General features: G+C 44.9%; 1 protein-coding gene across 9 annotated transcripts in view; it reads left to right on the forward strand.

The window, feature by feature from the left end:
- DTNB (dystrobrevin beta) overlaps positions 1-27,279 on the forward strand; it is a 217,857-nt gene that overhangs the window by 21,229 nt on the left and 169,349 nt on the right. For 4 of the 9 annotated variants that reach the window (XM_064448409.1, XM_064448410.1, XM_064448412.1 and 1 more), the window contains exons 3-6: positions 1,405-1,485; positions 8,688-8,773; positions 18,468-18,622; positions 25,421-25,526. In XM_064448409.1, the coding sequence (XP_064304479.1) occupies positions 8,728-8,773; positions 18,468-18,622; positions 25,421-25,526 (307 nt within the window). In that variant the 5' untranslated portion in view covers positions 1,405-1,485; positions 8,688-8,727. Of the gene's footprint in view, positions 1-1,404; positions 1,486-3,451; positions 3,666-8,687; positions 8,774-18,467; positions 18,623-25,420; positions 25,527-27,279 lie in introns of all 9 variants that reach the window. The other 5 variants (XM_064448413.1, XM_064448414.1, XM_064448415.1 and 2 more) reach the window with 2 other exon arrangements.

Here is a 27,279-nt window from a genome sequence, read left to right on the forward strand (position 1 = left end):
CTGGTCAGCCGCCTCGCTGATCTCGTGAGTGTCTCTTCACCTCATGTTCCACGTCGGTGATGAAGAGAAATGATCCTTGTATGTCCCTTTCAAGACACAGTACCCAGGCCTCTAAGAACAAGCAGATGCTTTGGCATTGTGTTTGCGAAATTGTAATGAAATACCTAAAAGATAAGAATACTTTCTTAAATTTGCAACTGTGAGTCAGTGGGTGCCAACACAAAGGTAATTCAAATGAGGTATTTGCAAGTTGGTTTCTGAATTCAGCATGTGGGAGGGAATATGTTATCACCTTTGAGCAAGACCCCCCCGATACAGCAATCAGATGCCTTCTTTGGGAGTATGTGGGTTTGGTTTTTGGGTTTTGTTTTTAAGTATCTTTTAGAACTCTGGATTCTAGAAGTTACAGTTATCCCCGTTTCTCAGTTCTCTATTCATCTGGGCTCTGGCTTTTGAGAGAAGTATGGAAGGCTGTGGCAGATCCTGCTTCTGGGCACTCCTGTGAGAACGCGAGAGGTGCAGGAGCCGTGTGCGCCCACACCATTGCCCACGTGCAGCTGGGTTGTTTCAGGCTATGCCTTAGAACTATATTGATTATAGGATGTAGCCACTAACGCTGTTGAAATGTGAGACATTTAAAAGGCATTTTGGTTTATGATTAATGGGATTTTTGAGACTTGACTTGCTGGCTGCTTCCAAATTAGAAATGATCGATACTGGACTTCAAACCAGTATCACTCATCATCCCCACATCATTTATCATCTTTGGTCAGTATAGGGGGTGTGCGGGTCTCTTTGGCAGAGGGTTGACACAACTTCCTGAAATCGCTCAGGTTTGTAATGTTCAGAGTATTGCTGGAACTGGTAGATGTGGTGCAGAGAAGTGATAGGTAATAGCATTCAAGTCTTTTGTGGTGTGGTGGTGGTTGAAGGTCTAACACTTGCACATCTTGAAGTGGGAGGTTGTTGGTGAAGATTTTTTTACTCTGCCCCCTGTGCTTTTTCTTCTGCTGCTTACCTGATTTGGATCTATCTGGGAGACCAAAAGCAAGGTCCTGATGGGGCTGCAAAGCAGATGGTGGTAGGAGTACCAACCCCCCTTTTCCTTGTCTCTGATCTTCTGTGTACGTGTCTTCCAACATCAGTGCAATCCTCTTCCTTACGCACTCACCACTTAACTCTTGCTTCCTTTTAAGCTACTCATATCAGCCCCAGGCTTAGGTCAGTTTATAATACACTGCTGAAAATCACTTTACTGCGAGATGCCTAATGAAAATCTTTGTCGTGTTCATGTGACGAAGATGGTGTGTGTGAAGAAACACTCATACCGTTTTTGAAGTGATTCTCTCGGATAAGCTGAATGTAATAGAGGAAAGAAAAACACAAACTTTTTTTTATTCATAGGAGCACAGAATTTTGATGTCATCAGACTTTCAACGTATCGAACAGCCTGTAAACTGCGGTTTGTACAAAAAAGATGTAATCGTAAGTTATAATTACTCTTTATCTTCAAAAATTTCTCATGCATGATTGTTTCAAATATTCTACCCATGTGAATTTTAAGTATAGCAAAAGTAAGCAAGCATTTTATCAGACAATGGTAGTTGTTACTTAAACTAAACGGAGACTAAGTATATAATTATAAACGGGCAGCCATCTCTGACCAATACTCTACACCATCTTCAGTTTTATTCTTTAACGTTTCAAAAATTTGAAAGCTGTGGGCCAGCTTGGCGTATCTCAGTTGCCCGAGGTGTTGGATGCAGGCAGTGTGGAGCTACTGGAGCTCCTGTTCCATCACGGTGTGCCGCAGACCGCCTGGCAGCTAGGCACAGGGAGGGGCTTGGTGGTGCACGACACAGTCGCTAGCGTGAGAGTGTCTGGATCTGATTGTGGTGGCACACATGAAATGTAGCAACCGTAAAGAATTCTTTAAGCCCGTACCATACTCGGCAGTGTAAGTTTTCTTGGTCTCTTCCATGGTCCTTTGACAGCTCACCACAAAGCACAGATTATCACCTATTCGCCCTTGGATTATTACTTTGCGTCCTGCCACCAGCCTTGAACTGGGCAAAGCAAAAAGCAGAAGAGACTCACGTATGCAGGAAAAGGTCCCTCCTCCCAGTGAGGTGGAACTGGTGTGCCTGGTGTGGAAGAGGGCAGGAGGAGAGCTGAGGAGGCCGGCAGAGGACGTGTGCAGCTGCACGCTGCAAGCCGGAGCTCCCCCGTAGCGCAGCTGACCCCGGGGGGTGTGCGTGTGTCTCTTAGGGCTGTTGTGGCAGTACCCGCAGTGCCTTCAGCCTGATGGACGGCTTACTGCTTTGTCGTTCCTGGGAAAGTGTTAGTTCTTGTCGCTAATTCATGCTTTTGAATTAAAAATCTCTCTTAATCAGTAGAGGGGTATTAAGAAATGCTAATTACATAGTCCATTGCACACTTTGGGCCCAGTTCACTGATGCCATGCATATGCCTTGAGTAACCTTTACCATACGTGTATGTATAGATGAGTCTGTGCATTTATGATCTTTGTCTGGACCACAGGGTGATCCGGGGCATATGCTTGGTGTGAATAGGCAGCTCGGCTTTATCATCCTCTGTTTTTTATGTGAGATATATGGAGATGAATTTTATGTGAGAAACATTAAAGACCACTCTTACTTCAGACCCTTTTTTCATAAGTTAAGGAAGATAACAGAAGCTGTGCAGTTAGCAAATAAGTCTATCTTTTTGTAACTATTGGATCACGTCCAGTTTTGACTGATGGATTGCTGTTGATCCTTGGATGTCTCCTCCACCGTCATGCATACCTTTCAGGCTTTGCAGCATTTAAAAATATTATTTAATGTGGTTCTGCAGATCTCTTACTGTGGTTTTGGAAAGCTTTTTCTCTACGTTGTTAACACTTCTTAGAGATGCACTAAGATATGGCAGGGTAATTTAGGGAAACACTTTGGAGCTCTAGACCTGTGTTTACAAAGTATTATGCTCTGGATTTGGCAACTGGATCAACTGGAAACAGCCATAGTTTAACTGGAACATCAAGTTCCTCCTTCAATACTCGACTACTAGTCAGCATAAGGATGTTTAAAATTATTGTAACCAGTCTGTAGTGGATTAAGAATATTGCCGATGTCTCTCTCAAATGAAAATATCTAACTGCTAAAACGCACTGCATGATGACAGAAGATCCCTTTACTCCTTTCTATATTTTTCTGTCAGAGCACCCAGATGTTGAAGGGTGGGATAAAAGATGGCTGGGCACTGCTCTGTTACTTTAAACTAGCTGACACAAACTGGTTATAAATATGAAGAATCTGTCTCTCACTTTGAATACAAATAAGTAACTGTTCATTCCAAAATAAAAGCTAACCTAGTGTTCAGAAACAGTACCATAAAAGTAAGCTTGCATGCATTACAGAATAGAAGTTAATTTTTTTTCCTTTATTTTTAGTTCATCTTGTTGATATCTGGAATATGATTGAAGCCTTCCGAGATAATGGCCTTAACACTTTGGATCATAACACAGAGATCAACGTGTCTCGACTAGAAACAATCATTTCATCCATCTACTACCAGCTAAACAAACGCCTTCCTTCTACTCACCAAATCAGTGTAGAGCAATCCATCAGCCTCCTCCTCAACTTCATGATAGCAGCGTATGACAGGCTAGTAACTCCTCCAGTTGTATTCTTAAACTAATTTTCTCTTTTAGTTAGACAAATGCGACCAACAACTGCATGAGTCTCTGGCAAACTGTCCGCATGCTATTTCACAAGTTCATGAAATTGTGTGTTGCGCATACACACACACACACACGCACGTGTATTTAATATCGTAGCCGTGCCTGCGGAGATTTGCGTTGCCACAGCAGCAATGCTTTGTCTTAAAAATTGCTTTCTTCAGAAGATGAGTTAGTGCCTTCTGGAACTGGCAGACTGCTGTAAGCCGTGTATCTGAACTGAAGGTGAAGTGCAACTGTGCTCTGCAGGCTGCTATAGAACATAACGTGAACCTCCTGGTGGTATAGCGCTGTTTTAAAAAGTGAAAGTGTTCTAGTGAGTCTTGATCAACAAGACCGTTTTATAACGCTGTCTTGTTTTGACAGTCAGCTTGGATCCTGTTCTAACATGCTGTGACCCCATGAAGGCTAATTCTCATTTCTTGACTGGGAGAAGCTTGATTTCTTGTCCAGGGCACTGTCTAGGCATTTCCTTGGGGCCAGTTTTATGAGTTTCTTTCACAGCCTCTGCCTTCGGGGTTCGGTCTGCTAATCTTGAGTAGACGGGCCTCTGGGCTCTCTGGGTAGCAACTGCAAATCTTTCACTGTTGTTTAGCACTTCTGACTTTTCGCCTTATCTTTCTCACCATCGGCTGTTATTTCAGTCTTCTCTTCCTTCTGCTTTTGCCCTCTCCCCTAGCAGTAGAGAACTGCTTGCAGCCAGAAAGCTGTCACAGACACTGAGGAGTTTTACCCAAGACAGTCTGCAGCACTGAATATGCCAAATAGTTGTTCTGCTTGTAATGTCCAGTCTTTGATCCTTTCCTAACGTGACTACTTCTTACTGTCACCAAACAGAAGCTAGGTCTCCCCACAGAAAAAGTCCAAGAGTTCAGAACAGTCCCTGTCTTGCTAAGGACAGATAAAAGCAACACCAAGCTCAGAGCAGGAAGACAGAAGCAGGAATGACAGCAGAATCAAGCGTGTATTTTCCTGTTTAGTTCTGATTTGGTATTACTTGTGCGATGAGTTGTAAGAGTGAGCTCATGGGTTTAGTTATTCTGAGACAGATCATACTAGGAAAATAGAGACTTGAAAAATAGAAATGGTCATGTTTCTGGGGGCTGGCTGAAAAGATTGAGGCTTTAGTTAGAGACGTGTTTCTTTTCCCCGCTGCCCCCAGCCCTGCAAATTCTGCCTTTTCTGGAACCCAAGCACAGTGCACAGCTTCTCTTTGGCCTCCTCTGCCTGGCACGTGGGATCGAGAGAGAAGCTGGGATGCTGCGCTTCGTTGTGCAGCGGGAGAGCCAAGAGTGAGAGGAGAGGCAGAGCTGAGGCTCCCTCTCCAGGAGTTCATCAACATGGCAGACTTTTTTTTTTTAAAAAAAAAAATACACATCTGTGCTGGAATTGCACCATTGGGTTAGCTGTGAGGTTGCCTGAATGCACATGGTCCGGTATGTTCTACAAGGTGGTGCAGGTGGCAGCATTGCAAAGTCATCAGCATTCCACCAAACAGGTACAGGAATCAAAGATCTGACTCGTGTCTTCCCCATGGAAATACTTAAGTTAGAGCTTGTGTTAGGTAAGTATGAAAGATGCTGACACAGAACGCTTCGCTGGGACCTGTAGAGCTGTGCTGATCATGGTGCAGAAATGCTGGCTCATACTGCATCAGTAGTGAGTCCTGAGGAGGAACGGCTTTGGTGGGATGTTCTTCACTGCTTTCTTCCACAGAGCTTTGCATCAGTGTTGGAAAGTTTTTTTTTCTAGCCTGCTTTTCCCAGTAGCCTCTCATGGCTTTCCAAAATCCCTGACCCATTACTGGCACCCCAGAGTACCGGCTCTGGCACTTACTGTTTCAGAGCAGTCAGGTTTTTATTTCATCATTTCTAGAAGTCACATTTGATTTCACAGTGAATTTAGTTGCTCCAACTTACTTTTCCTTTTAAAAATATAGGTATCAAACCACACTGTGTGCTGGCAATAAACGAGCGTACAGTAAGGGGGAGGGAGAAGATGACCAGCAAACAAATGAGGCAGTGAGCTGGCAAGCAGAGTGCAGGCTGACGTGGTGAGGAGGTGCCTCACAGTCAGCACGGTGGAGCTGGAAGGGGCCCGGGTGTGTACGTAAGGCAATGCCCACAGGCCAGCCTTGCGCGGAAAGCGCTCCGGCCCTTTCTGGGAAAGGAGCGTGAGTGGGTGCCCCTGCGAAGTGGCCGCACGGGAATGCGTGCGGCACGGGGGACAAACGGGAGGAACGAGAGGCCTGACTCCTCTGGAGAGGACGCGGTGGGAGGGCTGGCACGGCTGGAGTGCTTCAGGAGGGACGGACGAGGAGGGGAGTTAGTCGCTCTTCACGTGAGAGGGCGGCTGGAGCGCGTGGAGCTCTGCCTGGGGCTGGTGATGAGGCTGCGGCGGGTTGGAGGCAGGAGCAGTGGGCGGGCTGGCATGGCCATCACTGCTGTGGGCATCTGCCACAGACCGCCTGCTTAGGAGGGCATAGAGGATGGGCTTTCTTCAGACAGCTGGAAGAAGCCCTGTGTACACAGACCCAGTCTTTTCTAAACAAGTCCGCCAGTTCTGTTTCCAGCCCTGAGAACTGATTGTTACAGGAGTTTCAAAATCATATTGAAAGTTTTGCCCTTTTTCCCTTTGGGAGTTCAGCAGATTGCATAGCATTGGTACAGAAATAGATTTTGGCAATTGGCTTAATAACTACACCTCCAGCAGATTGCAGGAGGAGGGGTTTGGGGTTTTCTTGATTCATAAACAGATTGTCAGCAGAAGCAGGCCTGACATCCGAAGGCACCATAAGATATCTTTCCAAGGATAGGATTGCGTCCTGTGAGGAGAAATTGATGGCTCTAGTGACTTGTTTTTTCTGGAAATTAATTCAAAGCTGAACACTCTCTCTCTCTCTCTCTGTATTACAAGGAGAGGGAGAGAGAGAGAAAATGATTGTCTACTGAAAAGAAAAGGGGGAGAGGGGCTGAGACTGTAACTTAGGGAAACTTGAATTGGTTAGTCAGATTTGCTCAGGTAGAAGTGGAGGTCATAGCTTGAAGAGGATGAACTTTTCAGACCATCAGTTTCAGATGCAGTCAAGTGGTTTGGTTTTTTTTACACACAGAGTGCCAACTAATTCCTGTGAGAAAGCTATTTAAGAGAAAATACAAAGTAGGATAGCTGAGAACTTTCCTGTGGTATTACCTTTATAACCTTTATATAGCTTGAAATAAATACCTAGCATGTTTAGTTTCTTTCAACAGCAGTTAAAAGGGTGCTAGATATCAACAAAGTGATGGCCTTGAGTCTCCATTCGTCTCCAGAGATCTTCCTGCAGCTGTAGCTCTAGAAGAGATTACCCCTCTTCTGCAGAGGGCGTATCTGAAAGATACCCTGAGTCTGTATTAGAGAAATTGTATATTATATTTCAGATGCGACTCAGTCTGAGAAAGGTTGAGAGCCTTTACCTCTCCATGGGGCGCGTGTAACCGGATGTGTGCGTATTAACGCTGAGCGTGGGAGGGGAAAAAAGTGATTTGGCCACTTCCTGCTGTCTCCATCTGGTCGCTCGTCTGCCATTGACATCAGACCTAGTCACTACTTCAGCACCACAAGCCAATATTTACTTCAAAGAACTTTACTCTTAACGCTTTCCAAGTGCCAGTCTTCCAAGTGCGGTTGTTAAATAAACATCTCGTTTATGCTGAGAAGCATCCGAGTGTTTCTCTTCTAACGCTCATCCGGTATTTTCCCCATCATTGTATTTCTGATGATAGTACAAATTATCTGCCATTTAATTACAGTTACTTGCACGTATTTGAATTCTTTTTCTCCTTCTGTGTGTGACTAACTCTCTCGGTTCATCAGTCCATACCACTGTCGCCGTTTAGAGTTAAGGGCGACGACTCAATACATTTCTGTCTGGCAGTAAGTTGCTCAGAATTCCAACAGCTTTGACCCACGTTTACACACACTCCTTGTGCCCTAAGCACCACTAAACTAACATTCTACCAACTTCACAGTGACAGTGGATTTACCCCGAGATGGCCACACCGTGGCTGTCTATCGTACACTGGAAGTTCTCGGACTCCCGCCTTTACTACTATGAAAGGTGATGGAGAAATTCAGGTGACGGGGGCACGGGATGTGGGGTGCCTGCCTTCTGGGCCAGCACTGGGCTGGGAGAAACCGTGAGCTGGCATCTGCTGTGCTTTACCCAGCAAGCCTTAGCTGTGTTCCTGGTCACTTGCTTCCCTCATAATTACATCCTTGTCTTTCTTTCTAGTACCAGGGATCAGACACGTGGCTGTTGCGACGTGCCTTACCGTGCTGAACGGGCTTTTTCACACTCTCCGTAGAGACAGATTCATTTTCTCTTGCTGATATTAGAGAATGATTCCCCAAATGTGCTATCTGTCCTGATAGCACAGCAGCTTTATTAACTTAAATTAGAATAAAACATTGTTCGCGTTATTCCTTTTCTACGCATCACATTCAGGATATCATAGGACTTCACTAGCTGTCAGTTACGTGCTGTTTTTAGAATGTGATGTGTTTTTGAACATCAGACTTTAAATCAAGGAGTAAATATTTAACTAACAAAGGGTAGCGGAGAAAAAAGTGAGATGTTTTACCAGTTAACAAATTGCTTTAATGGAAAAAATTAACATGTTACTTTTTTAATAGGACAGTTATGGGAGGAAGAAGACAAATGATAGTCTCTTTGTCTGTGCATTTTTCCTAATTCTGCAAGGAAATTGATTTGTGATTAGACACTTGTTAACTCTTCCAATATACTAAAACCACTAGTGTTATCATTGGTTTAATGTTACATTAAATAGTTTTGGTAGATCTTAATAGTTAATGGAGGGCACTTATGCGTTTCCTTCCAAGGCCTCAAGTATTTTTGTTACTCATCATCCTGTGTAGTAATGACTTACCATGTAATTTTTTTTCACAGTGAGGGCCATGGGAAGTTGACGGTATTTTCAGTGAAAGCTATGTTAGCTACAATGTGCGGCGGTAAAATACTGGACAAGCTAAGATGTAAGTATTTTCGAGCAAATCAAACCATCACTGGCCACATGTGTTTTATTGCATGGAGTTCTGAAAAGCTAACTTTTTTGCTTATTCAGCGATCTTTATACTGAAGCGAACTTGCTGTGTTAATGCTTTTGTTACGTGTGCCATCTGCTGGCCATAAAACATGCCGAGTTTGGTACTGAATAGGTTTTACAAGTACATTGGTTTATTTTGAAATGTTTGGGCATGTTTTAAATGTAAAACTCCAGGTCTGATTTTTCTGAGAGTAATGTCAAAATTGTTGCCCTTTCTCCTGTTTTGAGGATGTTGGGGGGGTTCTGTGTATCTTCTGCTTCATGTGAGGCGCTCTCTGCATCTCTCATTCTGTAATTCCAGCTGCTCACTTCTTATTTTTTAACTCTTACTCTCTTTTCATCAATCTTACTTCCTTTTTTCTTGTTTCCATGAGCCTTCTGCTGTATCAGCAGAGAATCAGCGGTCTCCATAAGCATTGTTTTTGTCCTTTAGTAGCGGCTCTTGCTCTTCTGTCTTCCTCAGTGGCACCGGGTGCTGTCGTTATGGTATTTTTTCTTTTCAGTCCCACCCTGAGAAGCTGGGAAGTTAATCTTGCTCTTGGTGCTAGATTTTACTGCTCAGGTCTTGTCATTTTCACCTCACCCTAAGTTCCCTTTATGAAAGTTAGCGTGTAATAATTCATGCCTCCTAATCTCCATGGTTGTCGTTCGCTGTAAATAATTCTTTAGGCTTTTCTACATCGTCAAGCTGTGTTATTTTATTTGCTTTAAAACTAGCAATGTGAAATGCTAGTGTGCTGAATTAAACTATATGACAAGGTCTGAAAAACAGGTAGTGAGAAATCGTTGCATGCATGTATTTACATTAAGGCCACACATGTTTCAGCACCAGGAAATGCTGTTTTTTAATCTGGTACTAACTATAAAACTCTCCGATGAAAAACAAAGCTGCAGGTGACTGACGATTAGTGTTAAATGAAGGTCGCAGGCATATATGACAGAGGATATTTCAGACTTCTTAAGCACTTTTACCAAATGCATTACCTCTATAAACTATGCAGGAACAGGTGGGGGGGGGGGGAAGCTAGAGACTGTATCTTCTCAGTAAAAGATTACGTTTTGGATTTAATTCGGATAAGATTTGTGGAGGTCATGGCAGATGAGCAGTTTGGCACAGGTCTGGGACAGGAAAGGAGCATTATTTCTAGAATTAGCAAGACAATATGGGAACACATCAAGAGAATGGCAATGTGACCTTTTAGTGGAAAAGGCAATTAACCACTGGAATTATATGCTATAGGAATTGATAAACTTGTGATGTTTTCAGACAAAGAGCTAGATATCATTGTGGATACTAAGCCCCGAGTTATTGATTCAAAAGGTGGCTGGTTAAGACGCTTTCACCTTAAGGACACCTCATTTAATAGTCCTATTTAACAGGTGTGTCTGGTCTTAAAACTTAACACTACATTAAATGCACAAATGTTCTCTTTCTGTCTTTTCATACTGTCCGCTTTTCTTCATAGCGTTTGAAGCTTCCTCTTTCTTTTTCCTTAATCTATTGGCTCTTGTTTCCTTTGCCACTGTAACTTTCATCTTTATGAAAATTCCTGATTGATGTTCATATACTTTGGAGGAAAGGATTTTGACCATTGTCACTGAACAGTGCTGCTTCTTACACCTTTGCTATATGCCAGTTGTCATGCCTTTTACTTATTCTTTGTTGTATCTTATCAGCTGACCTTTAGTTTGCATTGTACATCTGGCATCTTTCCTCTGGTATAGAATCACAGAGGTCTTTTCCAACCTAAATGATTCTAAGATCATCAAGTCCAACCGCCAACCCAACACCCCCAGGCCTCCCAAACCATGGCCCCAGGTGCCACGGCTGCACGGTGTTTGAACCCCCCCAGGGACGGTGACTCCCCCACCTCTCTGGGCAGCCTGTGCCAGGGCCTGACCCCTCTGGCAGGGAAGGCATTTTCCCTCACACCCAACCTAACCCTCCCCTGACGCAGCCTGGGGCCGGTTCCTCTCGTCCTGTCACTGGTGACTTGGGAGCAGAGACCAGCCCCCCCCTCACTCCAGCCCCTCTCAGGCAGCTGCAGAGAGCGAGAAGGGCTCCCCTCAGCCCCCCCTTCTCCAGGCTAAACCCCCCCAGCCCCCTCAGCCGCCCCCCAGCACACTTGTGCTCCAGACCCTGCCCCAGCCCCGCTGCCCTTCTCTGGACACGCTCCAGCCCCTCCAGGCCCTTCTTGTCCCGAGGGGCCCAAACCTGAGCCCAGCACTCGAGGTGGGGCCTCCCCAGGGCCGAGCACAGGGGCCCCATCCCTGCCCGGCCCCTGCTGGCCACACCAGGGCTGACACAAGCCCGGGGGCTGGTGGCCTCCTTGGCCACCCGGGCACTGCTGGCTCATGCCCAGCCGGCTGTCAGCCAGCACCCCCAGGGCCTTCTCCGCCGGGCACTTCCCAGCCCCTCTGCCCCAGGCCTGGGGCGCTGCCTGGGGTTGGTGTGACCCAAGGGCAGGACCCGGCACTGGGCCTTGTGAAACCCCACACAACTGGCCTCGGCCCATCGATCCAGCCTGTCCAGGTCCCTCTGCAGAGCCTTCCTGCCTTCAAGCAGATTGACACTGTCACCCAACTTGGTGTCATCTGCACCTCACTGAGGGTGCCCTCGATCCCCTCATCCAGATCACTGTTAAAGACATTAAAACAAACTGGCCCCAACACTGAGCCCTGGGGAACCCCACTCGTGACCAGAAATGGTTGGGGGAGAGGAAACCAGATATCTGCTGCCCCTTTTTTCTTGGTGCACTTTTGTTTGGATGTGGAGCATCATTTTCAAAGAGCATGTGACTTTGTATTTTACGTGCTTAGACAGTAGGGCTTTTTTTTTTTAATTCAGTGTTAAATCTCGGTTCTTCTCCTTGCCTTTTCAGATATAACCCACACAGACTTACCACCATTTGAGGTTTCTGGGCTAGTTCTTATGTCTGTTCTAACTAGTTCTAACTGTTAACCACACCTCTTTAACACCTGGTTTTGGTGAGACTTTGTTGTTGTTCTGTCAGGTATGCTATCTTACAAGTGAACTGGGAAAGGAAAATGTCTTTATCTGTAACTGTAACAGTAATGCTGATTTGCCACTGCTCTGTATGGTCAAGGCACTTCCTTCATGTGCACCATCTGCCGTGGACACTCCTCTGCCCCCCTCGTGTGCTCGTTGTTGTCTCTGCTTAGTTGGAGACAAAGTTAAAGACTGGAACCAGCTCACTATTATTCTCTAAAACGCTCACAGCGCCATGTGGAAGGTTAGACACAGGCGGAGTCTTGGCACGCAATTAACAAAATTGTCCCGGAAAAGGGGATTTGGGCTAATTTGGAATTGAGATTTTAGGAGTATAGGAAATCTGTGCAGGAGGGAAGAGCTTTAAGCCAGGATAGAATTAGGCTGTTGACTTCTCAGACAAGGTCGTAGGGTAGCTTTACCTGGATGCGGGAGCAAATCTGAGATTTAGAATTTAAACCTTTGTAAACCTTCCGGGGGCAGAGAAGAGGGGAAGTGCGTCGTATTGTTAGCAGAGTAAGTTTCTGAGTATCACCAGAACTGAAGAGAGGTAATAAAATAGCTGAGCTATTAGCTCTTGGTTACCTGTCTTTCCAAAAACTTTCTAAGGGGCAAGGGAATGGGAAGAAGAAAAGGTCATGTGAAGTTTGGGAGGCAAGACGTGGGGAGCTGCAGGGCTGTATACCTGACATGCCTTCTGGGCAAGCTGCAGGTAATAAAGCACAGAATTAGTTGACATGTAGATAAATGAGATTTTGTTGTTGGGGGAAATGTTTTTTGTGAAGGGATGCCCTATAAAACCACAGGAGTTCATTAAAGGAGGAAAAAAAAAAGATGGGCAAAGGAGTTCTGGCTGATGCAGACTTCTCGGATTTCTGAAAGGCATTGAGGAAGGTCCCTTATCAAACACTTAAAGACATGTAAGAGTTTGATGAAAGGGATGATGGGTGGGGCCTTTGCATGGGTAGAAGATCAGCTAAAAGGAACCAAAAAAAGAGCAATGAAGATCCTTTCTGTATATTGAGATTGGTGGATAGTGCTGGACCTGAACTGCTTTTGGCACTGTCATAAATGATCTGGAAAATACAGTCAAAGGTGACAATTTGATACTAAGTAAATCAGCTTACTAAAAGCTAAAATAGACCGAAGAGTTGAAGCATCGTCTGACAATGCTGAGTTACTGTGGAATAAAAACGTAGGTGAAATTCGTGTGAATATATGTAGAGTGGCGTGTGCTGGAGGAGGGAAGCACAGTCCTAGCGCGATGCACGGAGAAGTGAGCTGGGAAAGTTGTTGCTCAGATGAGAGATCTTGGAGCTGTACTTCGATGGAGATGTTGACGCTCTGCTTAGTGACAGCTAAAAACCTATGAAATGCTACAGAGGGGAAGGACGTGAAGAGCAAAGTGGAGAGATGAAGGCACTGTGTAAATCTGTGGTGTCTTCAGGCTTTGAATAAGTGCTGCTCTTGTACCAGCCCTGGCTGGTACTCTGCCCTCGCCAGTTCTGATAGATCTTTTCTGAGAACAACAAAGATCATCAAAGGTAGAGAAAGTTTTCTGTACAAAGAACAACTAGGTGGAGCGGGATTCTGCAACCTGGAAAGAAAAATGGTGGTGAAAGAATAGCGTTCTACAAAACCATGAGCAATGTGTTAGTGGTGACTAGAAAACAGCTGTTCCTTCCCCCTTGCAGTCAAGAACTAGAGGGCAGTAGCTGAAATCAGCAGTGACAGACTGAAACAACAAAAAACAATACTTCTTTAAACTCTGCCAGAGGGCGTTCTTGGTATCGACCATTTACACCACTTGGTTACTCCTTGAGCCAATTTCACTGAAGGCAAATTCATCAAAGGTTGCTGAACACGAAGATGCTCCCAGCAAGCGGAGGAATGTGCTGGGGAATGCGCTTGCCTGAGCCATCTGCTGTTGGGATAAACAGACTTCTGATCTGATCTGCCTCAGCTGTTCTCATATTCTTTATTTCTTCTTCTGATCATTATGAATATGCTGTCTTGTTTTTTTCCCTTTCCTGTCTTTCCAACCTGTCTCTCTGATGACTGACCCATTTCATCACCGAACTTCTGTTTCCAGTTTCCTTGTTCCCCTGATTCCACCCCCCACTCCTGCACTGCCTTCCCTAAGCAGGCTGTCAGCTCCGGCTCAGCTGGGACATGAGGCTATTTGGAAATCCTGGAAGCTGTTAATATTTTTTTTTTCCTCATCTCATAATTTATATGAATGATAGTAACTTGGTCTCTGTGCTTCCATATGTACAGGCTTATTTTTTAAAATTCTGAAAATGTGAACAAATGTTTTTCAGTCTGTTTTTCAGACTGTTTTTCAGTCCATACAGTGTCTGACAGCACATATGACACGGGAGTTGTTCAGTGATACCACTTTGCTGTCTCTGGAAAATATTGTTTCCTGCGACATGGTACTCCTTGCAAAGGAGTTCCTGTCCGTGGTGTGCAAGGTAGGGGTTGTAAACCCAGCCTACTACTATGGACGCTATTTTTGTCATAGCTTTTTTAAGCCCAAGAAATGCCATATAAAAATGTCACATGTTGTGGATCTGGATGACTTCATTTTGGCATTGAAGTAGATTCATTGTGAAGTAATTAGTGCTTCCTTCCATGTCATTTCTGCAAGTAAATTGCAAACAGAACTTCAAGTACATCAAGACTCTGTCCTGCTCGTTTTAAGGGCGGTCTGACTTCTGACGACTGGCTCTACCTGCATGGTGCTCCTTGGCTCCCTCGCCTCACTAGCTACTTTTTCCCTCTCACCATCTGGCTCTGATAAGCCTTTAGTGCTCACTGAAGTTCACCCTAGAAAGTCATACAAGAATGTGTGCTAAATACTAGGTTTCACCTAATAAAGGTGTCCTGAAAGTTAATCTGCTGTAGATGAATTGGCCTGATTGGGGGTTTGATTTTGCGGAGAGGGTATTTTGGGTTTTGGAGGAGCGGGGATGAAAGGGGAGTTATTTGTTGTGGTCCTAATCAGTGGACCAAAGTAGTAGTAGTGGTAATACGTGGTTTGTTGTGGTATCCCATCTATTCCAACTGAACAAGCTCAGCGCCTGATTTTATACAGGCTTTCTTACATCTCGCTACTTTACAACACATGGTGGGAGGTGCCGCAACATCTGATCTGATAGAGGAGAGGCTGTGGCATTGCCATGTCCCCAGCCCGTGGGTGGGGAGGGTGGGCATGCGCTCCCAGCAGGAGCACACGCACGCAGTGGCGCGGATCAACGCAGACGGAAAATACCCATGTGAACACGAGCAGCACCAGTGACCTCGTTCTGTTCCCACCTTGGCCTGATCAGGATGAAAGTCCGTTAGTGGCATATAGGCATATATGTATATGCCTGTACAACACGGATCCCTCCAGTGCCTGGCCTTAGATGCTCATCCATCTAGGAGCTGGTCCTTGGAGCCTCTTTAGATCCTCTCGTCTCTCCAGTATCTGTCCTAGCTCTCAAACCCCAATCACTAAATTTTCCTCCAAAAGCATCTTCATACATCTCCGTGTAGGTGCTTGGGTGGTGTTGTTAGGCCTTCTCAGTGTCTTATCTTCTCCAGATCTCTCTTATCTTGCTGTTTCCTCTGCCTGTCCTCGCAAGGTAAGTGCTCCAGCATGCTGACCATCCTCGTAGCCCTCTACAGAGCTCACTTCAGTTTGTCTCTCATATTCTGTGATTCTCAACAGCCCTCTGATTCTGGGGGGTCCCAGAACTGGACACAGTCCCTGGAGGAGGTCTAACAAGTGCTGAGTTTAGCCTCAGTGGATCCATGCTGACAGATCGCAGTCACCTTTTCTGTGTCCAGGAACGTGTGTGTCGTGGTTTAGCCCCAGTCAGCAACCAGGACAGTATGCCAGGATTTGTTCCATGACTTTCCCAGGAACCGGCTGGCCTGTACTTCCTGGGATTGTCCTTTTGACCTTAGTACATATTTTGGTTTAATGCCGAAAACACTGCATGCGCGCGCACACACAGACAAGCACAGTCAAACTGAGTAATCTGATAAATTTATTTTCTTGGCTTTTACTGATATTAAAGCTAGTATTTAACAAATATTTTATGAACTTGTATGATAAAAATTGACAACTTCATAGGAATTGTGAGATGCGGGATACACCCAAGGTCAAGACCCTAGAGAATGAGGGTGCCAGGTTTTTGTTGCTTTAACTTGCTCAGAGAAATGGGAGAGCCTTCAGCTGAAACTGTACGCAGCATCAGGCAGGTGCCTCGGCTGGGAAACGCAGAACGGTCCGTTTTGGCAGGTATAAGCAGCTGGAGAGAGGCTCTCGAGGGAGCTGTTGGGCAGGCTTAATAGATTATATTGTGAGCTCTGGTTTTGTAGTAAAACGTTTACTTTAAGCGTTTGAAAAAGGAGATCGCGAGTTGCACAAGTACCATTTCACACTGGCGTTTTGGGGACTGAGCAGTGGTTTTTGTCGTTCTAAACTTTTTATTCTCTCTGGTTACAAAAAGTGTTTATAGCATAGAAGCTTTGGACTGAAATTTTGTAGAAAAATTGAAGTGCAATGCCTTGCACTTTATTAGCACATGCCTGTTGGGACCCTGAGGTGAGCTCCTGAGAAGTTACACTGTTAGCCGCTGTTCAGCTTGAGGTTTTCTCTTTGAGGGTAATTTACTGCCCCTTAGGAGGCCACGTGGCTGTGTAATTATATCCTACTAATCTTTATCTTTTCCAATTTCACTGGTAATTTCCCATGTGAAAGTTTCCCACATAAATGGGTTCAACTTTACTTCGACTATAAAGCCACATTTTTACGACCGTAACATGTAGGTTAGTGGGGTTTGGGCTTTGGTGTTTGGTTTGGTTTTCTTTTTCCATTTACCCTTGATATAGCCTGTTCTATTTTAGCTCATTTTCAATTTATTTCCGTAGCTTTAATTAACTTTCTCCATAAAATCATTTAGATCTTGCATACTCCTGAGTTCAGATTAATAGACTGTATTTACCCAGAAGATTTCTGTCCTTTTTTTTAAATACAAGTACTGTCATGTTCCAGTCATATTCTACCAGTCCCGCCGTGATAGGTTTATTACTAGACCTTCAGGTTTTGTGCATCTGCCTGTTCTGGAGTGATTCTGATCTGGGATGGATTAGGATTCTGGAAGTTTGGCTCTCATTAGTTTTAGTTGTTTCCATAGTTTTCATCTGTGTGCATTTTGATCTTGACTTTTCTTCTACATTCAATTTTCAGGTAAAATTTAATTTTTCCACTTGGCTTAATTTTCTAAAATACAGCATTCCTCCCCAACCCCCATTTATCTTCTTTTTTCCTTTTTTTTTTTTATTCCCCCTATATTTATGTAATTCCCCTATATTTATTCCTAATATGCCGTATAAGATTATTCAGCCGGGCTTCAGACCTTCACTTCGAGCTTGTCTGTTCAGCCAGTGATACAAATGCCAGGTAGTTCGATCACCCTTACCTTCGAAACTGTAGGCTTCTTCATGAGCTCGTTCATTCAGACTGGAGTCATTTCTCTAGTTTACTAGAAATATGCCTTTCTGAAAGAGTCTTTTTAAAATTTTTTTTATACGGACCTATTTTGATCACTTAATTTAAGCTTATTTTCTGTCAGCATACCCTTTTTGATGTTTAATTACTGATGTTGTCTTAAATAACCTCATAGATGATTCAGTGGCTGTTCAGTGAAGAATTCTGGTGTCTGTCACATCTCGGAAAATTCAGGTCTTACTAATATTAGTGCTCTTATTAGAGAAATCTTCCTCTGTAGAGCAGTCTGACTGCGAGGATATCGGAGACCTAGTTTTGCTGTTTGAGAGATTTGTCTTTTCCAAAGAGATTTTTTGATCCCAGGACAGCTCTGCTTGATCTGTAGACAGCTGTCCTCCTATTTTATATGACATCAATTTCTTACAGTGCCATCTGCACATCTTCTCCTATATTTTTACCTTCCCTGAGCCATGGGAGCTGGGAGCTTGGGGCTGGTCACATGGAGTGGCTGGGACCCCCCTCCCTTACCTTTCTTTTTCCATATATCCACAAGATTGCTGAACATCTTGCTCGCTCCTCTTTTTGGTTTCAGAAATCTCTTTAGCCCCACACAGCTAACTAAAAAGCACACCTCACCTCATCATAAACATTTTTCTTGTGCCAAGGCCGGGAGTTCCCATTCTAGCTCTGCAGCGTGCGCAGCATCTCTGATATAAAATGAGGTGGGGTTTCCTCTTGCCCGTTTCTCGGCCGCATGACCCGCGGGCTGTCCCCCTGGAGGTGGCAGTCCTCGCACCCCGGCTTCCCGCTGCTTTGCTTCCCATGCGCTCTCTCACTGCCCTGTTACTTAAACCCAGCGTGCCACTGGCGCGCGCCGCATTTACCGAGCGTTCTGCCAGTTTTGACTGGGATGGAGGAAACGGAAGGATCTATGTCATGGCATGTTCGAATATGTTCATTTATAAGTTTTGTCTTGTTAGCAAGTGATAAGAAATTATGTTCAGGATAAAACAAAGAAACTTCTTGGGTTTAAATGGATTGAAATAAATTTTCTTCTTTTAGGTAGTAAGCATGTATTAACTGTAGCGTTTCATTATATTTTTTTTACAGATATTTTCTCCCAAATATCAGATTCAAACGGACTAATGATATTTACAAAGTTTGATCAGTTTTTGAAAGAAGTTCTAAAACTTCCAACGGCTGTGTTTGAGGGGCCTTCCTTCGGATACACGGAGCATTCCGTACGGACCTGTTTCCCGCAGCAAGTAAGGGTTAACAAAACCGGATTTGTGTTGCTCGTTAATACAGCGCTCTCCTCTGAAGGCCTCCGGCTGCTTTCGTTGTAGTTCGGTGGGTTTGGAGGGAGGGGGGCCGGTAACGTACGCTATATAACCTACGCAGTTTTAAGAAAGTCTGGATATTTACACTAGCGTGTCTAGGTTTTAGGCAATTAAAGGATTTTGCGCAATTTTAGTTTGTTCCCCCTCCATGAAGGGACACTTCTGTTCCCCATCAGAATAGCAAGGGTGACCTGTTTCTTCTCTAAAACATGAAACATGGCATTTTTACTCTTTTCCCTTGATCTTTTTTTCTTTTTTAAGCTTTCTCATTGTGCTAAGAGCATTTGTTTCAACAAATCCCTTGCTGGTTGCTTGGGTCTGTACAAAATAAATACCTTGTGTACACATAGTTTATTTTTAAATCAGTCTCCCTGTTGTGCTTATTGGTATAGCTGTATTTTCCTGAATTATTTCTATTGCGTGTAATGTTTAGAGTAGATGTTATAGTAATGATCTTAAAAGAGCGTTTTATTTCTTTATATGTTTTAGTTGTAATTTAATTGTTCCACGGATTTGTTCCTAATTTGAGATAATGTAAATAGTATAAATGATCCTTACATCAACTGTAAACACAAACCTAGAATCTTAGGCCTGAAACGAAATGGTTAGATTCTGGTCATGATTATGTTCCGGAAGAAATATTTCTGAAGTATTTAGATTTAGAATTTGTAGTCACTTTTGCTAAATATAAGTTAATTAGCAATTAGTATATTTGAAATACAGCACAGTAGGAAACAGCCTTTGATGTAGGAAATGATGAGGGCTCCGGCTCCTCTGTGACCTGCTGAGGACGGAGTTTTGTTCTACTACCAGTGTAATTAATAAATACTTTTTCTGTTTCAATACATGGCGTTTGTGGGCCATACTCGTTCCCACAGATGTGCCACCCTTTCTGATATGTCAGCGCACGTAGGGGGACTGATCCGATCAAACCAGGCGTCACGTAAGTGGCGCCGCTGTTGAACGTAGAACCACAGCCTTGCTTCGGAGCTCTCAGAGTCAGCCGCGGCATTCCAGGCTCTGCGTGCCCTTTCCGATGTCTGCAAAGGCAACGGAGCTGGCATTCGCGTTGCGTTCGAGGCCTGTGCTCTGGAAGTGACCGTTTCTCTCTTACCCATGAAGAGAGGCCAGTGTAGGAGCTGGACCTTGACAGTTGACTGACACTTCTACGATTCTTGATGTAAATACTGTGGTGGGGCCAAGCGAGGTGTCGTACCTGCCCGTTTGCACGTGGCCTGCCTGCAGCACGCCTTGGCACTCTTGGACTTCGGCTCTCACGAACAAGAAAGCTAATTCTTCATATTGATTCGCTTTCAGAAATGCCTTTGCTCTAACTTTATTCAGCAAAAGAAAATCCCTAGTGTAAGACCAGGTTTGTAGAGAGCGGTAATGGTTTTTTAATTCATCCCAATATACGTTGTACCCCAGGACAGTTCTTTCATTTATTTGAGAGCATTGAAACAAACAGGTCCTGGCAAGTAGATAGATAATCTGTCTTAGATTTAATTTCATTTTCTTATGCCTCCCAGGTTTGGAAAAAAGCTTCCTGGAGGTACTTCTGTGATAGCCTCCTCTTACAGCCTACCATTTTGCTGAAATTCTCTCCAGATGGCATTGGTAAAGCTGCGGGGTTTCAGACTTTGGCAGTTACCTGACGGACATATAAGCTACATCTGTGCTAGTTAACGAAACAGTGCCAGGGGCGTTTTGTGGTCCTACGGCCAGCTGGAATGGTCTAACCACTTCCATACTATTCAACTCTCTTATTCCCTCAAGCAGGGCGGTTACATGGAAACTGTTTATTAAAATGATTCCTAGCTGATATTAGCACATGATCGGGATGCTGGAATCATTTGGGAGAGTGAGTGGTTAAACCAGGCACAGGCTTAATAACATAAAAGCATGCATGATTGAGTTTCAGTGCTGGGAACCTTCCCTGGTGTTACTTCAACTACCAAGGGACAAATCCTTCCTGGCCAGCTGTGGTTCCTGGCCATTCATGGAGGTCCTGGTTCTGGGAGCCGCCACTTAGAGGTGCAAAAGGCTAATAATTTACTGCTGTTTGAGTGGTGAAAGGACAGATAGGCAAAGAAGTGTCAGCGGTTGTATACACTCCATGACTCTGTTTCATTTCTTGGGTCACAGATGGAATAATTCTAACTTATTGCCCACACAAAATGGAGTTTACTGGGATGCATTTGGCAGGAGCTGTATTCTTTGTGATGGCTTCCAGATGTATAAAATGCTTCCAGTAATAATTTACTATTCTGGTCAAGCGGGGGCTTCCACAGATGTAAGGTATCATGTCATACTTCCCTTAAGCCTTGTTCACTTGGCTACAGTGCATCTATTTGTCATAGAGATCTTGTATCCCCATGACATTCCCTGCCTGAGTCAGAATCGCTCTGTGTTCATGGCACAGCCTGCCCTGTCACTGCAGAGGCGTGTCTGTGTTATATCTCATTTACAGAGCAGTTTGATTGCAGCCTTTCTACTGAGCTGAGAAGTTTACTTCAGAGACTTGGGAGCCAGGAGCATGGCTTCTGTAGAGCCAAACTGCATGTTATTCTGTTGAAACTCAGCAGCACAAACTATACAAGCAGGCCTAGCCAGGCGTTGATTTGTGCATATGTTACTCAAGAGCTTTGCCACAGCGTCGGCTGACTTAGACTTTGTGGATGGTAAGGCTGAGAGCCGAACTGACTGCACAAGCCTAACAGTGTCGGAAGGATGCTCAGGATGTGCAGTCTTGTTAGAGTAATACAGATATCTTTATTAAGGACAAGGTGGTCTTGTGTGCAAAAGATGGTGTAAATATACTCCGATGGGTTTGCAGTTTAAGCACAGGATGCAGGACAGTTAGAGGTACAGGTGGGGTCTAATACACAGCTGCCTAGGTCAGTGTAACTTGTTTTGATCACTGGAGAGTTAAAAATCACATATTTCTGTGTTGGCTCGGGGACGTGGGTTTGTGCCAGTATTTCGTGGGGGAAATATGTGCATTAACATCTTGTTGGAACAAGCATGTTGGCAGGGTAACAATAAAACTGGCTCAGTTTTTGCCTATGGTAGTCTTCTAAATATAAGAATAGCACAGGTACAACCTGCCGCTGCGCCCACCTGCAGGAAGACCTGAGACTACAGAGCTATTAAGACAAGTAGGTACGCTAACAGCCATTGGTAAAAACAGCTATTACAATAGGATAGAGTAAGCAGGGGATTTCAGGAGGTATCTGCGCAGAAGAGCGTTTGTTCTCCTGGGGAGCATTTGACCCTCGTGACTGGTTGTGCCTTCACATTTACTAATGTTCCGTTTACGTTCTTGGAGTTTGGAACCTGCTGGCGGATTATTTGGCTGGGTTTGCATCGCAGATGGTGACTGAGTGTTGTTTCTGTGGTTGCTCCATGGTTGGGTTTTGAACCCAGTAGGAAATGTTAGACCAGCCACAAGAAAGGGCTTTATCTAGCCTCCTTCTCTGACACACTCCTAATTTCCAGGAGATGGGGACTGCTGTTTGCCTTCCCGTCAACTCAGCCATTACAGAGATTGCCTATGCCCAGACAGACAAGATGTGGTACTGATAATGCTGCATGATTCTCCTTGGACAATTGGTTGCAAAATATCCTACCTGTATAGGTAGGGGGAAAAAAAACCCAACTCAAAGCCTGTGTCCCTGCTGCCCTCTTGTGAACTCCATGGAAGTTGCATCACTCCGTGCACAGGCTTTAACAACTCATAAGGTTCTCACTGCTTAAAAGGGAGCCAGCTTTTTCCCTTTGAGGAATATCCTTGTCTATAGAAGTCTGTCCCACCTTTCTTATCAGCACCTTCAAGCCCCAAAAGGCCGCAATAAGGTCTCCCCGCAGCCTCCCCTTCCCCAGCTGCACAACCCCAGCTCTCCCAGCCCGGCCTCGCAGCAGGGGGGCTCCAGCCCCCCGGAGCATTTCTGTGCCCCCTCTGGCCCCGCTCCAGCAGCCCCGTGTCTGTCCCGTGCTGAGGAGCCCCGAGCTGGAGGCGGCGCTGCAGGGGGGTCTCACAGAGCGGGGCAGAGGGGCAGAGCCCCCTCCCTCGCCCGGCTGCCCGCGCTGCTGGGGATGCAGCCCAGGGCACGGCTGGGGGTCTGGGCTGCGAGCGCACGCTGCCGGCTCGTGTCCAGCTTTTCACCCCCCAGCACCCCCAAGTCCTTCTGGGCAGGGCTGCTCCCCATCCCCCCATCCCCCGGGCTGGGCTGATCCCTGGGGCTGCCCCGACCCAGATGCAGGGTCTTGCACTTCACACGGGCCCACCTCTCCAGCTTGTCCAGGTCCCTCTGGGTGGCAGCCCTTCCCTCCAGCAAATCGACTGCACCGCTCAGCTCTGTCATCTGCAAACTTGCTGAAGGCGCACTCAATCCCACTGTCTGTCGTTGGTGAAGACAGTAAATAGTACTGGTCCCGGTACAGACCCTTGAGAGACACCACTTGCTACTGGTTTCCACTTGGAGTTTAACTGTGACTCTTCGCATGCAGCCATCCAGCCAATTCCTTACCCACCTAACAGTCCATCCATCAAACTCGTACATCACCGATATTGTGGCCAGAAAGTTGTGTTGAACCCTATCGATGGCCTTACGGAAGTCCGGGTACGTGCCATCCGTAGCTCTTCTGTTCTCGGTCACACCTGGTGCAGTCACGTCACAGCAGGCCGCTAGATTGGCCAGGCCCAAGCTGTGCTTCACGAAGCCACGCTGGCTGTCTCCGGTCGCCTCCCCGTCTTCCATATGTTTCAACGTGTTTTCCAGGAGGATCTGCGCGTGATCCCAACATGCGTGGAGGTGAGGCTCACTGGTGGTTCCCAGGGTCCTCCTTTTACCCTTTTTAAAAATGGGTGTGATGTCTAATGGGTCCTGAGGCTTGTCTCCAGAAAACCTGTCTGTCCGTGAGCAGTATTTCGTATTTGGAGTAACCTTCATACTCTTGTATATGAAGCAGTATGAGAGATGAGAGCCGAGTCAAAACTGGGAGCCTTGGAGGCATATTTATGAAGTTATTCAGTACCTGTACAAGTAAGCAACTAGGAGGTTATGTTAAGGTTTGAAACATAACTGCGCATCAGTTACAGGTGCTGCTGCCATCGTAACATCCTTGGCACGGTGGTTCCCGGCTACCCGAGCTGCCTGGTCTGGTCTCAGACATCGCATACCGCGATCAGTTAATTCCCAGTTAAAAGTTGTGGTTCTCCTTCTATCAGAAGGCTTGGTCTGGTATATTTAGAGTGTTTCGTGGCCGTACCAAGATGTGTGTGCGTTAAGGCTTTGCACGTCTTCACCCCCAGGGAGAGGAGAAGGCAGGTTGACTGTGTGTTGTTATTAACAGCCCGAAGGAGGACTCGGCTTTGTGGTGGAGGGAAGGCTGGCAGTGCCAGGTGAGATCCAGGCACCCAGTTTCTTCCAGGTTGCGCATCTGATGCCGTGTCTGGCAAAGGAAATTCTTGGACTCGCTGTGGCAGCAGTTAACTATTCAGGCAAAGCTTTTCATGTACTAAGTAGAGAGGCCGGAACAAGGGCACCTTATAGAAGTTGGAGGAAGTGAGATTAAATATTTCTTGGAGTTTTACTTAATGATAACTGGGATAGGTAATTACAATTCCATATTATTTCTCCAGGGTAGTAGGCTGCAGAGGTATTAGAGGTATATATTTGCCTCTAATCACAAACTGTTGATGCTTTAAATATAAACCTTCTCTTTTGATTAAAAAAAAAACAAACACCCCAAACCAGACAAAAACACCTTAACTTCTGTCACTGTAGTTACAAGTGGAAGCTACGGTTAATTTCGCAGCTCCCGGAAAACCAGCCTGGCTTTCCCCTAGCTCTGCTTACCCTCCCTGGCGTGGATGTGTTTTGGAGTAACAGTGCCATATGCTAAGGTGAGAAGAAAGGGCCGCCTGACCAGCTGCTCCTCTGCCTGTGAGAAGTCCTTAAGCATCTAGCTTATTGTATGCGAAAGCCAACGTAGTCTTTCTTTGTATCCATAACATTCGTAGCTGGTTTTCTTACCAGTTATCTCCATCTGTTTGTATTTGCAGCAGAAACTTTCTCTTGCGCACTTGAATTTGAAACTGTAGAAAATATTACCCTTAACATGGCTGGCTTCCTTCTCCTAACGATTTCAACCTCTTTTTCACTGACAGGTTTCTAAAATCTTAGAATCTTAGTTCTCCCCTTGCCTCTTTTTTGCCTTATTTTGCCTTTAAAAAAAACCCACCCACGTTTACCATAGGGTTTGTGTGTGGACATTAGTTGTAACTACCCTTTTTGTGCGTGTGTCTGCTTTTTTCAGCGTTGTCTGTATATGTGAAATAGCATTTTCTATGTCGCTAAATAACCCCCGCTCTCATTTGTGGTAAGTCTCTTTGAAATAAGAATCTCTAACTGCAGCTTGGGAACCCGTCCTGACTGACCAGCCCTCCATTTTCTGGAGTTCCCTGTCCATCTGCTTATTTATTTTTGCATGATGATGTTCTGTCTATACCAGTACCTTCTTTGTGTTGTTACTGTTTGCCTAACATAGATTGAAACTCCCTTTGCGAAGAAGTGTGGTCTTTCTCTCTGTAGCGTATGGAGTATTCCTGGTAGACAGAAGTTGTGTCAGAGAGAGATTTTTAAGGCTGAAGTAGTTTTTGGTATTAAAAATTTGAAATTTTTCTTATAATTAAGTTGTATTTTTTTATTTTTTTTGCAGAAAAAGATCATGCTAAACATGTTTTTAGACACATTGATGGCTGATCCACCTCCTCAGTGCCTTGTGTGGCTGCCTCTCATGCACAGACTTGCCCACGTTGAAAATGGTAAACGGAATATTTTCTTGTTCAAAACACCTGGTCAGAGCAGGGTTTCTGGTGAACAGATGTAAATATGCCATCCTTTCTCACGTAACAAAGCACTTAATGCTTTCATCGTTCACACTCCAGCGGTCTTAGTCCCAGAGCACTTAAGCCCAGACTTGTGTTGGAGTGAGAAGCGTTCTGCGTTCCTGGGATGAAGACTGACGCTGTGAAGTCATCAGCAGCAATGCAGAACAAGATTAGTTTGAGTTCTAGCGTCACTGGTAGGGGAAGACGGAAAAGCAGGCAGCAGAAAAACAATGTTCTCTAAATGTTCATGTTTATTCTGAAACTTCTAAAAAACTTCACTTGAGCTGTGCTTTGATACATGCTTTCAAGTGCGAACTCCCAAAGATTTTGGTACCCATTCAAACGTCTGTCTTGGGTAGCATTTGAGCACATGAGTCACTTCAGTGCTCCCAACGGGAGGTACCTGCTGAGCTCCTCTCACTTCCAGACCTTTCTTAGCTAAAATCTCCTGGGTTTACTGCCTATGGGAAGTATTTCAGGAGCAATAAAGGATGGAAAACTGAAGAATAACAGAGATAAAGGGTGACGAAGGAGTTGTCTGGCTGAGAGGACTTTGTGGAGTTCAGGGAAGCAAAAAGGTTTCCTGCAGAAGGTTGTGCAAGTGTATCGAAACTATTTGTTGTTTTTAGTGGCCAGAAAGGTGGTGTGTTTAATTTACTGTACAGCTGCACACAGTGTATGTGTATGATGTTTTGTATGTGAATTCTAGAGAAAAAAAAAAAACAGAACTTTTTTTTTCTTCACCCATAAACTAAACTTCATCTTTTGTTTCCTTCCCCACAGAGTAGAATCACGTTATCATCCTTCAGAACCCCTGCCCTACTGTTGCTGCCTCTTTTTCCATGTAGCGCATTTACAGTCATTGCAAGGTGTATAATCTCCTTTTAAGACATAGGTAGATAAGCTCTAGGCTCCTGGTTTTGCCCAGCCGTTCCCAGGCACAGCTTGGCAGTCTGTCTCTAGTGACGTTTGCGTGATTTATATTCCATTCTCTGTTTCTTGACATTTATGCCTGTGACATGGTTAAGTACTGCTGTGATTTTGAGATGCTGGCTTTTGGCATTTCTTTCACTGTCTCCTCTCGATCCTCTTGCAACGCGTATCTGGTCGTGAATTTAATCTGCATTTGTTCAGCAGTGAACAAGATTGGAACTGCGGTGCTCAATGGGCCTTTCCTTCTTTATTGCAGCACGAGAAGGTGAATTTCCCAATTGTTCTATATGTTCACAGGCATTTCCTGACAACTGCGTGTCTCATTAAAAAAAAAAAGTGATTTTTTTAAAAAAGAATTTTGAGGGGAACAATTACATGGAGACAAAGCTTATGGGAAAACTTAAGAAAAAGGTGGGCAGCTTCATCTAATTAAGTATTAGGTAAACTACAGTGTCTTTCCCATCCTTCTGTAACAGGTTGCACTAATGGAAGAGCAGCAGCGACTTTTTGCTTGCTTCTTCCTCTGTCCTCTCATCCGTATAGACTTCTACTCCAAGAAGAGCGCTCAGGGTGGAGTAAATACAGTAAGGGAGCAGGCAGCAAAAAGTGTTTATATGACTTACAGGTCAGGATAGAACCGCTCAGAGCTTCCTAGGCAAGGGTAAAATGTTTAAACATAGTGTCTGGGCAGAAGCGAAATGGTGGAAAGATCTGGAGATAATCCATAATCTGACCTTTCTTCTGCTTGAAAGTA

The sequence above is a fragment of the Phalacrocorax carbo genome, chromosome 3 (genome assembly GCF_963921805.1).
Source record: "Phalacrocorax carbo chromosome 3, bPhaCar2.1, whole genome shotgun sequence".
In the NCBI taxonomy this organism is placed as follows: Eukaryota; Metazoa; Chordata; class Aves; order Suliformes; family Phalacrocoracidae; genus Phalacrocorax; species Phalacrocorax carbo.